Source organism: Rhipicephalus sanguineus, chromosome 7, assembly GCF_013339695.2.
Source record: "Rhipicephalus sanguineus isolate Rsan-2018 chromosome 7, BIME_Rsan_1.4, whole genome shotgun sequence".
Taxonomy (NCBI): domain Eukaryota; kingdom Metazoa; phylum Arthropoda; class Arachnida; order Ixodida; family Ixodidae; genus Rhipicephalus; species Rhipicephalus sanguineus.
Genome location: NC_051182.1, coordinates 27639966 through 27654505, shown reverse-complemented (window position 1 = coordinate 27654505; position 14540 = coordinate 27639966). Strand labels below are relative to the sequence as shown.

Below are 14540 nucleotides of genomic sequence, written 5' to 3'. Positions count from 1 at the left end.
ACCTACCGCAAACTTTCCGCATTTTTTAACAACTCTAACTAATGTTGCGTGGCAGAAGCGTAGAATAGCACCAGACGTCAGGCCATGTGAACTGCATGACGCGTGGGTGTCAAAAATTGTGTAGGGTATACAGCTTAGGAGTAGTGAAAAGAATGTTTACAGAAAGTAAGCTTTATGGAATGAATGTGAAGAGTTTCCTTAACTTACAGGACCGATGTATAGCACTGAGCTTGAAATTTACACCGCTGGCTTTTCGGAAGTTATGAACTTCGGTTACCATGCAACTTTCGCTTGCGTTTCAAAAACGCTTGAACTAAACTTTGAGGAAAGGTAAAGGAGGTATAATTGTTGCCGCAAATATTTTTTGAAATTTCGAATCGTATAAAAAGAAGCGAAGCGACTTTTCTGGCAGAAAAACTGGGTTTTAAATCTTGGTGAGATATCTGAACGTATCTATACAATAGATGTTTAGCGTAAAAGCATATTTTCTCTAAGTTGAGTTTGATGTCAAATAGTGCTAATAGTTTCTAATCCTTTCAAACTTTTTACACGTGTACAAAAATGGTGAAAGTACTAGCGAACGCTACCAAAATGAATGAGTGAAATGGCAATTCAGATTTCCCAGACACAGAATCAGTAACATTTGCTGGCAGGCTAGTTGGTGATGCATAGTCCCGTGTCTTCCTTGTGTTAATCGTCTGGTTTGTGCTGTATTTTACAAATGAACACAGAATCAGGTTGTAGCTTGCTGGTTTCTCTAGGCCAATGGACCACCATGCTGCCACGAATAGTAACACGGAACAAATATCATAGGCCGCGATTCAACGTACTCCTATCCAGTAGAAGAACGTGTTGTTGGGCGAGTTGGTGCTTGCTGAATGACATAATGCAGCGCTAAAAACACACACACCACAAAGTAAGGAACACAAACCGACGGGACAGGCGCTACTCACAACTTTAATGAAGACTGCAAGATTGTGGCAGATATATACACATCCCAATGCGCAAACGCAACGTCACAAACCATAGGGGGCGTATCATATCAAAGATTTGAAAAAAAATTGTGTTCCGCATTGTACAGGAAGACTGACGTCTGACTGACGCAATCATCATTCCTCTCTTTGATGTAGAAAGCCTCGGGAAGTTCACGCGCCGTTTTATCATGACTTCTGCCCAGAATCCTCACATCATTAAATCTTGGCACACAAGAGCAGGTCTTACAATGCGCCGAAAGGTGCGCAGTGAAATCCTTCTTTAGATTGTTTGCGTGTTCCCTCATGCGGTCATTAACACATCTGCCCGTTTGTCCCACATAGGACTTCCCACAAGTTAGTGGTATTTCATATACCACCCCCGTCACACACCGAGTGTATGGGGTGGCATGCTTGACTTGGCAGCCCGTCTTTGAGGCACCCATGATGCGGGGGCACAGTTGGTATTGGCACAGTTTTGGCACAGTTTGTGTTGCTAACTCCGACGAAATATGTCGGTTCTTTCAGGATAATCAGAGAATTGGCTACGCTTTTTCTGTAGATATTGAAGAACTGTTTTACTCTGTGTCACATGATGCTCTCTTCTCTACAGTTAAGAAATGTGTTGAATATAATCGGGAAGTTCAGTTTCAAAATGCCGTGGGTATAAGTGTAGACTGCTTTTTAGTTTTACTTGATGCTTACCTTAAGAATACCTTGATCACTTTTGACAACCCTTTGTATCGTCAAAAGAAGGGCATTTGTATTGGTTCGTGCGTAGCACCTTTACTCTGTGACATTTTCCTATCGGAAGTAGATCAGAACATTGACAACTGCCTCATGGGCACGCCTGTTTTAAAGGTTTTTAGATATGTCGACGACTTTTTAATTGTGATGAACCACGCGTGTTCTTTTAAAGTTTCCGAGGTCGACAAGGTTTTAGATGTTTTTAAAGCTAATGGTAAAGGCCTCACTTTTACCCATGAGAACCCCATTGGAAATAGGATACAGTTTTTAGATTTGAGACTAACTTTTTCAGAGGATCACGTTTGCTGGCGCTATTTACCGAGAGCAAAAAAAGATCTGTTGCGTACGAGTCTGCCCACTCCAAGCTGGTGAAGAGGGCCATTGCCACACTGTGTCTGGGATCCTCGCTCAAAAAGTCTTGTGAGCACAAGATGCGGGACAGCTTTCTTCACCAATTGGATCGGCTATCAAAAGCCGGCTTCCCTCATTCGGTCATTGCATCTGTGGCAGGATCTCTGCACCGCAAGCTAAAAGCAGGGGCGCGGGAAAACGCGGCTACAGCTTGTGAGCGGAGCGGCCAACGGCCGGTTGTTGTGCCTTACTTGCATAAGGTGAGTCACAATTTGAAAAAGGTGGCTCACAGGTACGACGTACCTGTGGTTTTTTCCGCACCCAACAAGCTGGCCCAACTGTGCCCCCGCGTCATGGGCGCCTCAAAGACGGGCTGCCAAGTCAAGCATGCCACCCCATACACTCGGTGTGTGACGGGGGTGGTATATGAAATACCACTAACTTGTGGGAAGTCCTATGCGGGACAAACGAGCAGATGTATTAATGACCGCATGAGGGAACACGCAAAGAATCTAAAGAAGGAATTCACTGCGCACTTTTCGGCGCATTGTAAGACCTGCTCTTGTGTGCCAAGATTTAATGATGTGAGGATTCTGGGCAGAAGCCGTGATAAAACGGCGCGTGAACTTCTCGAGGCTTTCTACGTCAAAGAGAAGAATGATGATTGCGTCAGTCAGACGCCAGTCTTCCTGTACAATGCGGAACACAATTTTTTTCAAATCTTTGATATGATACGCCCCCTATGGTTTGTGACGTTGCGTTTGCGCATTGGGATGTGTATATATGTGCCACAATCTTGCAGTCTTCATTAAAGTTGGGAGTAGCGCCTGTCCCGTCGGTTTGTGTTCCTTACTTTGTGGTGTGTGTGTTTTTAGCGCTGCATTATGTCCTATCCAGTAGCTGTACTCTTATCCGATAGCTTAAGTGGCAGAGTTGGCGATGGCTTTCTTATGTCTAGTGTTGTTTGCCACTGTATAAAAAAGTGAATGAAGTAATTATTGTGCAAGCCGATGGATTTGTGGGCGCAATGTGAACCACTGAAAATTGCTGTTATATTGCAGGCGTGCAAGTCCTAACCATCGTCATCTTTCTTGCAAATGGTGCGTATGTGAATTAACTGCTGTCAATGCCGCATCCAGATAACACTTGCATGAAGAACTATAGCCGTCATGTTCCTGCCTGGTCTTTCAGCAAGTGTTCAAGTGCCTATGGAGCTGGCACGTTTTCCTATTCACTTTGAATCAAAATGTGAACAATATTAGCGTAAAGTGACAGGTCATTAAGCCTGACAGAGGAAAGGAAGAATTTAGTGTGTTTGAAATTGTTTGAAATGTACAAAAAATAAGTCAGATAAGTAAATAAGGGGCTTCACATTTCACACAGACGACGTGCTTCATTAATCACAATTTGAGGATACATCATTCCGTAACACTATTCCTTTGAGCAACACTAGCATTGTAAATATTCAAACTACGCTAGCCATACGTATGAAATCTGCTGCTTGTAAGTACGGTATCCGTCAAGTACCGAGCGGTTGACTTACGTATATGGAAGCACATTTCAGAAGAAGAAAAAACAACAAATACTTTTTGCTGGCATGCTTACGCCAGAAATAAAAATAAGGTTTTTTTTTTCTCTTTCATAGATGAATGCATGGACAAGGTTGCTCGATTAGAAAAAAGAAAGAGGTGTGGCCTGTTGTGTCGCGCTGAAACACACGGGCACAAGCAGGAACGCTGTGTTGGCGCTAGCAGACGTACAGCCACGCGTCTTTACAGCAAAAAAAGAGAGCAGAAAAGCTAGGGTTTGGGCGCACTGGAGACGCTGTACCGCACCATATATGAGTTGCATCGAGCCGCTCCGTTTTGTGAGATCTTTGAACTATAAGAAAGGATGTCAACGCCGGCTAGCACGAATTTCCGTATGACACTTAATGGCGTAATAAGCCCGTATAGTATACAATAAAATGGCAGATCGTTGTTTTTGAAGAAAATAATGAATCTGGAGGAGTGTCGATGGCATGATCGCCAAGAATATTTGCGAAGAGTTCGGGCCTCCTCAAGAAAACCCGCAAGACAAAGACACTCGTGTTTTCTCTAAACCTCCTCCGTGCGCCCCGTCCCGTCTTGTGGCGCTATAGCGGCAATAGGATCAACTAGGCGGCTCCAGCCGTTATGGGGGCATGCAGCAGGCCGCACCTTTGTGTCTTTTTTTTTCACACGAAAGCGTATTAGGTCCACCAAGACTTTCATGACGTATTTCCGTCACGGAAATACGTCAGCAAAAGGAACGTTACAGATGGCAACGAAAAAAACTAAAAGGAAAACTTCCGTTGACAGGAGTCGACGCATCGACGCGGACCACTCGGTTCGCGATGATGGCTAGCGGGCGTTTAGTCCACTGAGCCACCGCCAAACTTTTTATTCTTTTTTTCATGGAAAGATGGCCTGTTATTGCTGTGAACAGCGCATTACATAATTCGTCACATTAGAATTACCTTAACATACACAACACCCACATTGTTCCCTACAGTACGATACATTTCAAAAGTCAGGCAAACACACACAAGCAACCAGAAGTGAAAGCCACTCCGGAACGGGCTCAAAAGTCTCAGCAACACTGCGCACTTGAGCAGCTTCTCGGAAGACATATATCGTCGATCGTGGCGGCTCGGCGTGTCTGTCGATCATGCGACTTTTCCATAGCAAATGAAATCCTAATAACATAAATAAATCATATGGTGTACTATTGGTAGGGCTCTTTTTAAAAGGGAGGAACCTAATACCATGAGCTGTAATTGCAAAGTCCTTTCTGATTGTTCACATTATGGAGGCTACATGAACGCGCCTTTTATCTTTCACACTTTCCTCTCACAGCGCTCTTGGATGGATGGGTGCTACGAGCGTCCACTTCGTAACGGGGCGGTGACATGTGTGCAACAAGGCTCGAAAAAAAAAGGACCGCCGTTGCTACGAACGTCCCGTTTGGCGTTTCCAATAGAAGTGGAATTTTTCTCAAAGATTTAACACACTGCGAGGCGGCGGCTTTAGCCCAAGCCTCGCTGATAGCATCCATCCATCCATATCGAAAAATAGCTCTCCGACGCTCGACTGCCTGTCGCACCGCTTCCCCGCACGCGCTGTGCGTATTAACGGCCAGGCAAGGCTAGAGAGAATACGCGATGCGCGTAGCGTTTCTCTTCGCGTTTCACCACGCTTTGAAGGAGTGCATACCGAGTATCAGTGTTCATTATGTGCTTGTTGATGACAGTTGCACGCGATTTACCATACGCGATGTCCAGGTATATCTTGAAAACTTCAGCTACCGCAAGGGTTAAATGATATTCATGGGCGTTAGTCGTCGGTACAGAGATGTGCCACAGGCGTCAACGTGAGCGCGTGCACAACAAGCGGTGTTATATCTGCCAAACAACAACAGACATTGTACAAGCTCTCATATATCAATGCACCATGAACAGTCAACTACTTCTGTGACGGCACGTTTAACTTTCGTGTTATACCGATTCCTATGATGGAGGGATCAGCCATCTTTTTCTATTGAGCGGCCGTCACATGGATTATTGTGCGCCTTAGACCGTTTGACATGCTTTGTTTGGGCACAAAGGAAAATACTAAATCAATTTAAGTTGATAAGTAATGCTTGGAGAACTCTGCTGCCATTAATTTCGACGTCATAAGTTCACCAGAATAAAGCTGAAACTTAGTTTTTGAGTTTTGCGCTGAAACATCAACACCTGATTGTCAGGGTGCCCTCGTTGCTTTCATTATTTTCTTGTGCAGGATGGCTTCGTTGCTTCAGCAAAATTTTCCTAAATTTGCTATGTTCAGCCTATGGCTGCATTAGAACTCAATGTAAAACATTCTTTTATCGATAGAGAATTATTTAAGCCCTAGTAGGCTCTGCCAAAATGCAGGATAGCATGGCGAGTTCATGCGGCAACAGCAAAACGGCGTCACCACCAATATTTTTTCTTGCGTTTTGCGCATTTATTGGTTTACTTAGCGTCTTCTTGCGGCAACAATGGTGTTTTTCGTGCTATGGTAGGGCAATTTACGTATGCCAGTAAAATAAATTTTCCTCTTTGGTGTTCCTTGAAACTTAGCTGAAGTTAGCTGGGTGAGCCTGCATATTATCTAACGTGCTGGATACTTATTGTTATAACGAATATACTTTAATAAAAGTCAGGCTCGTTATAACGTTGGTAGAACAATGGGAGTTTTAAACTATAGTTTCGATTGTGCAAAAGTTATAGATACATTCTTCCTTGGGCTGTGTTATATGCTCGTAATATAGTGCCAGGAACTAGCAAAATAGCTTCACCTTTCTGCCTATTGGCTGCTTCATCGCAATGCAATGCTTCCTCTCTAGAACCTTTTATGCATTCTAATACGGTTCTTCTCAGTGCCGTTAGAGCTTTAGCCTTGCGCATGAGAGGTGACTCTGTTGTTGATCACGTGTTTCGGACACGCATTTGGAAAAGAGTACAAAAAAAATTGAAACGATTGAACTAACTCGCGCAAAGCTTGGCACTGCGAAGCACGGGCCCGTCGCCGCTCGTATACTCCCCGTCGACCAACACGTCTAGCTTTGAGATGCGTGGCTCGCTCGTCGGGAGTACACACTTGACTGGGACACGATCTGGCGCAGCCAGGCTACGCACTATAGAGAGGTGGCTTGGTTGCTTCCTCTTCCTATCCTTTTTAGGAGCTTACTCCTTATGCTCGCGCCTTGTCCGTTGTCTCCGGCGTGTACACTCTCCGGTAATTTTAAGAATGCTCACTAGATGGCGCTCCACCGCTCAAGGCGGCGCACATCACGCTTGCGCTTGCGCTAGTTAGATAGGTGACCGATAGAGGGTCGCGCCTCTCGTTGGCGCTCGCATTTGGCGCGCTTCCTTTATCTTCGCCGGGAGCTCACTCAGTGAACACTCTTCGTTGCCGCTCCGCAGCATAAACACCCCAGCCAAGGCTGCTGCGCGGCGGGCTCTCCGCCAAGACCCTGCGGTGAGAGCCCGGGAGGCAGAAGCGAAGAGGGCTAATGTATAGATAACAACGTTGTCACGTTTATATATGAAGGTAGAGGAATGTGTACGGAGGATTCGCGGGTTGCCCGATCATCTCCGAGAAAGCTCCTCTAACACAACTCACTTCGTGGATATGGCGGTGATTTTTCTCTCTCTACTTCTTGCTCTATCTTTCGTTGATGTACACTCTTTTTCTTTCTTTTTCCTTCTGCATTTCTGTCTCTCTATTTCTATCTTTCTCATTCTTTATTTGCAACGTCTGAGTCTTTCGCCTCCTCAATTCCTCCTCCTCACCACACATCTCTCCTCCTCACGCTCACTTCCCGCTCCCACCCACTTGCTACACCATACTATACAAGGCCATGCTATGCTAGCGTGCCTGTATAGCCGAGTGGTTAGGACGCTCGCCTTTAGATCGAGGATACGCCGGTTCGAGTCCCACCTCGCGAACACATTTTTTCGGCAAGAATGTCGATCTTTTTCTTTATATCTGTGTTTCTGTCTCTGTTTCTTTCTGTCCTTCTTTCTCTCTCTCTCTCTCTGTATTAGTTCTCTCACCCATTAGGGCTATTACAGGCCACGCCGTAGCGGTGATTAGTGGGATTTGGCCAAGTTCTGTTGCACGTACCCGTTCATGATGATAAATTTCGGGCACGGCCACGCATTTTAGGCCGAGGTAGAACAACTTCGCTGTTAAAAATAGCAGCCTCTCCAGCACAATATAGGCGCGCTCTACTACGTGTACCCCAGTCTTGTATTGCGCGATCTTGAGCATGAATAATGCCAGTCCTTCTAGTGTTCCCAAATACATAATACAGCGGAACTAAACAAGGACAGGGAAAGACGCACACAGGACGACAGCTAAGGACGATAGCGGTCGTCCTGTGTGCATCTCTCTCTGTCCGTGTTTTGTTGCACTGTATTATTTATTTAAGTCAAGACCAACTAGCCCAAATTTCAGCTTTAACGGTTTAATGTCATCTGCTTCACTAGAATAGCTGGGCAATGCAGCGCGATCTTAACCTTGATGCAAAACATGGGCATGAAGGTTATCATGATACGTTTTGATGCACCGTTTAATGACGGCGACGATGTGGATTACACGAAGGTGCACATGGCGACGTAGTTCCTGGTGGATGACCACTAGATTGCGTGCTTAGGTCCTTGCTTCATTTGTCTTAACTTAGGTGTATAAGTACGCACAGCCACGCATAGGAAGGACTACTGAATGTGAGGTTGGATTTGTTGCGTTCACGCTTGTCTTTTAAGAGCGAAGCTGTTTAAGGCGGCCGTAAAAATTTTCGTGTGTAAAAAAACTATCATCATTATTAACGAATACGTGCCACAGAAATTCGGCAAATCCCACTACTCAAAGCTGGTCGACAAAAAAATGAACCAGGCAACAGAAGGGTGGCAAGACAGTGACAGTGACAAGAACCTTTATTGAAAATTCCTGAGGAAAATGATTAAGGTGAGCCGGAGGCTCCCCAATCAAGTTGGTGGATCCGCCCATAACGGAACCGGGAGATGGGGACTCTCAGCGACGTCACGAGCCCTCTGGACAGCCTGCATTGATGTGTATAGTCCGCGCTATGCAGCAGTTCATCCCACTGGGCCATGTCCTTTAGGTTGGAGGCCGCGTTGGACGGGCACAGCCATAGCACATGACCGAAAGAATAGCACTCATGTCCACACTTAGAGCACGACGGCGGGAAGCTGGACTCTCTCCGATCAACCGCTCTGGGGGTGATGTATGTTCGTGTCTGTAAGAGCCTAAACGTGGCAGACTGGGCCTTGTTCAACTTGGAGATGGGGGAGGAAATTTTCTCCTGCTTAGTCTGTAGTGTGCTGTGACTTCATGAAAGGTGGATAGAGGTTCTTTAGCGGGGCAATCCTGTGGGAGAGCTGGGCCGTTTGTGGGGGCGTGGTGAGTGATATCTCGCTCTAGACATTGGGCCGGCTCGTTGGGGTAGCATCCTACCTGATTGACAACTCCGACAATGTAAGCCGGGAACCACCATATGTGTTGTCCCGCCGTCTCTTTGTCTGTTGGACTCTGGAGAGATTTGTGTACTATGCTAGTCGCTTGCTAGCATATGAGGGTGGCTGCAAGAGACCTGACTGCCGTAGGCGCGTCGGAGTAAGCAGTCGTTGGGCCTTTGGCAGCATGGAGGGCCAAGGCTATCGCAGTCTCCTCTGCCACGTGAACGTGTTTCGTGCAAACGGAAGCTGCGCTAATCAGCCTTCCATGCGCGTCTACACCCGAGATTGCATACCTATAATCTCGGCCGTACTCGGCCATGTCAACAGAGATAGTATCGGCCTTATGTGGATTAATTCTTTGAAGGATGGCCTTTACTCGTGGGATTCTCCGGCCTTCGTTGTATACCGGATGAATCTTTCTTGGTATGTGTTCTACCATTGTACTTTCTTTGGCTTCCCTGGACAGGGTGTGCCTGTCAAACGGCGGTTGCACAGGCAGTATACCGGCCTCGTCATGAGTCTTGTTGCCTGGCTTAGTTAATGAAAGCCTATAGATCCGTGCGGCGAGATGCGCTTCGATTAGTTCATCAATTGTATTGTGAAGGCCAAGCTCTAAGAGTTACTCCGTACTAAGGGACTGTGGTAGGCCGAGTAGTATTTTGAGAGCGGACCTAACGAGCGTATCAAGTTTGCTTTTCTGAGCTTTACTTCACTTGAGGAAAGGCGCCGTGTAGGTAAAATGGCTGATGAAGAAGTCCTGGAAGACCCTGAGTAGGTTGTTCTCTTGTAGTCCCCCCTTCTGTTTGCAACTCCAGCAATAAGTCTGAGAACATTATGCGCCTTTACGCTGAGCTTGTTTAGTGCTTCTGAATGGCAGCCTTTGGCGTTGATTAAGCGTCCTAAAATTTTACAGAGTCCGTTCTCAATAATAATAATATCTGGGGTTTAACGTCCCAAAATCACAATATGATTATGAGAGACGCCGTAGTGGAGGACTCCGGAAATTTCGACCACGTGGGGTTCTTTAACGTGCACCTAAATCTAAGTACACGGGCCTCAAACATTTTCGCCTCCATCGGAAATGCAGCCGCCGTGGCCGGGATTCGATCCCGCGACCTTCGGGTCAGCAGTAGAGCGCCATAACCAACAGACCACCGTGGCGGGGCCAGAGTCCGCCCTCGGAATGGGGTGTCCTCATTTGGTCGTGATTTCTATTGCTTGTGTTTCTAGAGGCTCAAGGTTCCTGGCTCCTTGCCTAGCTTGTCTGTAGAGCAAGACCTCGGATTTTACCGGCGAGAGCTGTGCTCTGGTGTCCTTAAGGAACTCCTCTGTCACTTCCAGGGCCGTCCGTAGGGATTGCTCTAGCTCAGCGAATGATCCTCCCGGAGGCCAGATGGTGATGTTATTAGCGTAAATGACATGGCCTACATTTGGGTGTTCGGAAAGCCTGGTAGAAAGCTTGTGTATGTGAAGATTGAGGAGTATCGGGGATAGGATTGAGCCCTGAGGATTTCCACAGTTGCCCAGTTCGTATGTCCCGCCTGAGATCGTACCAAGTCTGAGTAATGCCTTCTGCTTCGACAGGAGGGAAATAGTGAAATTGTGAAATCTCTGTCCTAGGTGAAGGTGGGAAATCTCTTTGAACATGTGCTCATGCGCCACTGTCAAAAGTTTAGCGAGTTTAAGTCCAAGGATGCCTTTGACATCGCGCGAAGCGTTTTCAAATATAGATTTCTTGACAAGAAGCATTGCGTACTGTGTAGAGGGGGTTCTTCTAAAGCCAATTAGATTGTGTCTGAAGAGTTAGTAGCTCTCTATGTGCTCTGGGATTGGGTTATGTATCGTATGTTCAGCAACTTTGCCAATGAATGACGTTAGGGAGATGGGAAGTAAGCTATCCACGTGTGGCGGCTTCCCCGGTTTGGGAATTAGCACCACTTTGGCGGTGCGCCATTCCGATGGAGCCTGCGCTGAGCGTCACACTTCATTGATTTCTGCCTTGATGATCTCAATGACCTCGTCGGCCAGGTTCCGAAGGAGTTTGTTAGTAACTCCGTCAGGCCTCGGGGCCAATCTGTCGCCTCAGTTTAAAAGAACGTGCCGGATTTCTGACTCTGTGAATAGTTCGTCTTGGTCAGGCTTATGTAGGCCTGTATATGTAGGTCGCTCCTGCGCCCGGCACTCGCCATGTGACTCGCTCTTCTTAATGGGGAGGTACATGTAGGCCAGGTTGTTCGCAGTTTCATTCTCCGTGAGGCCAATGGCGATCTGTTTCTGGAAAAGCTTATCTGTGGCTAGAGTGAGAGTGCTGCTCTTGGACTGTTTTCGTTGAGAAGGCTTTCGAGCAAGTTCCACTTGCTGCCTCTTCTAATGCGACGGGCGGCATGAACCACTAAGTTTTCTAGACAGAAGTAACCAATAATTAAGAAAAGCTTTAATAAACCATCGGCATTAGCTCAGTGATAAACACAGTGGCCGCACGTTTCAGCTTCGCTGAAGCATCTGTACAGAGTGCTTCAGCGGTACGCACAACGAGACAATACTAGGGAACGGAAAAGGTGACGGCGGCTGCGAGAAGACCCCGAAGCGACGGAAGCCGTCTGCGAATGATGACGTGTCCGCAGATCTATCGGAGGTGCGAACGCTCGATTTCAGCGCCAGTTTCTGTCTCTGGAGTTTCGACATGCGTGTCCTGTTTGTGACGGTCTGTGGTTTAATTCGAGCCTCTCTGCACTGAGAAGCAACCTAGAAACATCCTAGTATCACCTAGCTGAAGCCTAGCAACAACCTAGAAACTACCAGATTAGACTTCAGAATCGCACATGATCGCTGTTTCAAGTCTTGCGCGACTAAGTGCAAGCTTCGCCATTTTGTATAACGGCATTGATGAATATGTACGTGACTTGGAAGTACTCTTGGGCATTATCGGATGCGTGCCAAATATTCTGTGTTCATTCCAAAGTAGAACGTTTCAGCTCAGTGTAAAACGCTGAGGTTGGGGTTAGCGTGCGTAGGTTAGCGTTAGGGTTAGCGAGCTAGCACTCGGACGTTATGGACTGTGCGGCAGAAGCTGGTCTTCTAGTACAGCGGAAAAAAATGAAACACTAGTGCTAACGTAAAGACACACGGTGCGATTTAGATACGAAAAACACTCAGTAGTGAGAAGGAAAATCCTCAGGACCGCATTTCACTTTGTTTTACGGCAGAAAACATGACACGTGTCGGCTGCTTTGTGGTCGGATCTACTGAGACGGGCGAATGCACTGAATAAATAAATACATCCAAGGGCGCCATCTCGACCCGGCTGCATCAAGCATGGACAGATTCTTGTCAAGGCTTCTGTGCTGCTATTTAAGAGCCTATCTCAAAAAGTGAGCCATTTTGACAGTAGTATACGGTTAGTGAAGCTTCATTACTCAAACCTAATCAATTACGAGCTTGAGCGGTGACTGAATAAGCTTAATGGCTCATTCACACTGGGGAATCCGCCGGCCACAGCTACCGGAATCCTTGTGCCACCAAAATTCCGCATTGTTCGCACTACTTACCAACCACACCGCCGAAATTTGGGCGCCTAGTTGTCATCGTTCCTTCGCGCGAAGGAACGCTGGCATCGAGGCGCTCTGCGTTGTGTTCGCGTTTCGTTATGGCGAAGCGCATAAACATGAGAAGGGTCGTCGAACTGCTGGGCCTGCTGGAAAGCAACTTTCTGGCGATGTCTGACGAGGAGAAACATGCATTCGCCGAGCAAGAAACGACGCAAGCAGTTGTGGTTGGTTCGCCCTGATTTGCAAGAGGCCAGAAGCATGGTTGAGCCGAGATAATGCTACCCGTTCTGCGAGATCGCGATGGCGTATTGCAAAGATGGTAATCACGACAACACTTGGCAGTTATCGAGAACTACAGGATGATTACGAAAGACTTCGCTGTTGGTACGGGCTTCGACGACTGCGATATCACAAGCACGCCACCATTTTTCCAATGTTAGACTCACGTTCCCATCGAATTAAAGGTAAACATTCGGCAGAAGTGTGCCTGGTTGGGTGAAAGACTAAAGGCAAAAAGGGAAACTCCAACCAGAAGGTTTATTTTAAAAAACCCGACGTTTCGAAGCCTGACCGGCTTCTTCTTCAGGGGTGAGACGGCCCGAGGTGCACGGCGCTTATATGCGCTTTCTTGCCGACAGTTGCCGCAAGCCTTGACAATAGAGGGGGGGGGGGGGGCAAGATTCCCGTGGTGCGGTTGATGTTTTCCGCTGTATTCTGTATATGCCACGACTCGAGGAGAAGCGGCCGGCGCCAACGGCTTTCCTGTTCCAGGATCACCGCATCGTCAGGACTAATGCGGTGGTCACATTTTTCGCAGTGTTCCGCTACTGCACTCCTTTCGCTGTTCAGCTGACGCAGATCGTTCTTATGCTGCCGCATCCTTTCGCGGAAGTTCTTTGTTTCCCCGACATACGCGGTGGGGCAGTCTGAGCACGAGATCCTATACACGACACCCTGCGCTTTCTCCACAGGCGCGCGGTCTTTGGGAAGGGGGAGAAAACGGCCGATGGTGGTGGTTGGCTTGTGTGCCACGCCGACCCCGGCCTTTCCCAGAATGCGCGCTAATGTTTCGCTGATTCCCGCGATGTAGGGAATCGGCACACGGCGTCGCTGAGGCGGCGCCGCTGGCTCTCTAACCCCACCGCCCTTATTCCTGCGCAGGGCCTTGCGAATGAACGCCTTTGTGTAGCCGTTGTCGCCGAGATCCCGGATTATTTTTCCTTTTTCTTCCTTCTGCCGTCGTGGAGACGAGCAGATTCTTTCGGCCCTTTTCACGAGGCTTCGTACAACGGAGAACTTGTGGCAGGTGGGGTGATTTGAGCTGAAGTGGAGGTAGCGTCCTGTGTGTGTTGGCTTCCTGAAGACAGAGAAAGAGAGGCTCTGACCCCATGGCTGTCCCACTGGTCTGTCTGGGACAGCCATGGGGGCCTCGATATCGGCAACAGTGGCAGCTCTCGTAATGGAGGACATCGAAAAGCGAGCGCTTGCCGTGTGTGACCCCAAGCCCAAGTTGTTTGTTCGCTACGTAGATGATTGCTTCTGCGTGGTGAAATCCGGCGAGGCCAACAACCTGCTCGCCCGTTTGAACTCCGTGGATCCCCACATTCAGTTCACAGCGGAAATGGAGATCCATTCAACCCTCCCGTTCCTGGATGTGTTGGTGAGAAGACAACGTCAGAGCCTCTCTTTCTCTGTCTTCAGGAAGCCAACACACACAGGACGCTACCTCCATTTCAGCTCAAATCACCCCACCTGCCACAAGTTCTCCGTTGTACGAAGCCTCGTGAAAAGGGCCGAAAGAATCTGCTCGTCTCCACGACGGCAGAAGGAAGAAAAAGGAAAAATAATCCGGGATCTCGGCGACAACGGCTACACAAAGGCGTTCATTCGCAAGGC

The 14540-nt window shown here is 47.6% G+C and overlaps 1 protein-coding gene across 1 annotated transcript in view; it reads left to right on the top strand.

Annotated features, from left to right (window-relative positions):
- LOC119399343 (uncharacterized) overlaps positions 1-14540 on the top strand; it is a 233338-nt gene that overhangs the window by 73535 nt on the left and 145263 nt on the right. The window contains exon 2 of the mRNA XM_037666155.2: positions 3131-3169. Coding sequence (XP_037522083.1) covers positions 3131-3169 — 39 coding nt within the window. The remainder of the gene's footprint in view (positions 1-3130; positions 3170-14540) is intronic.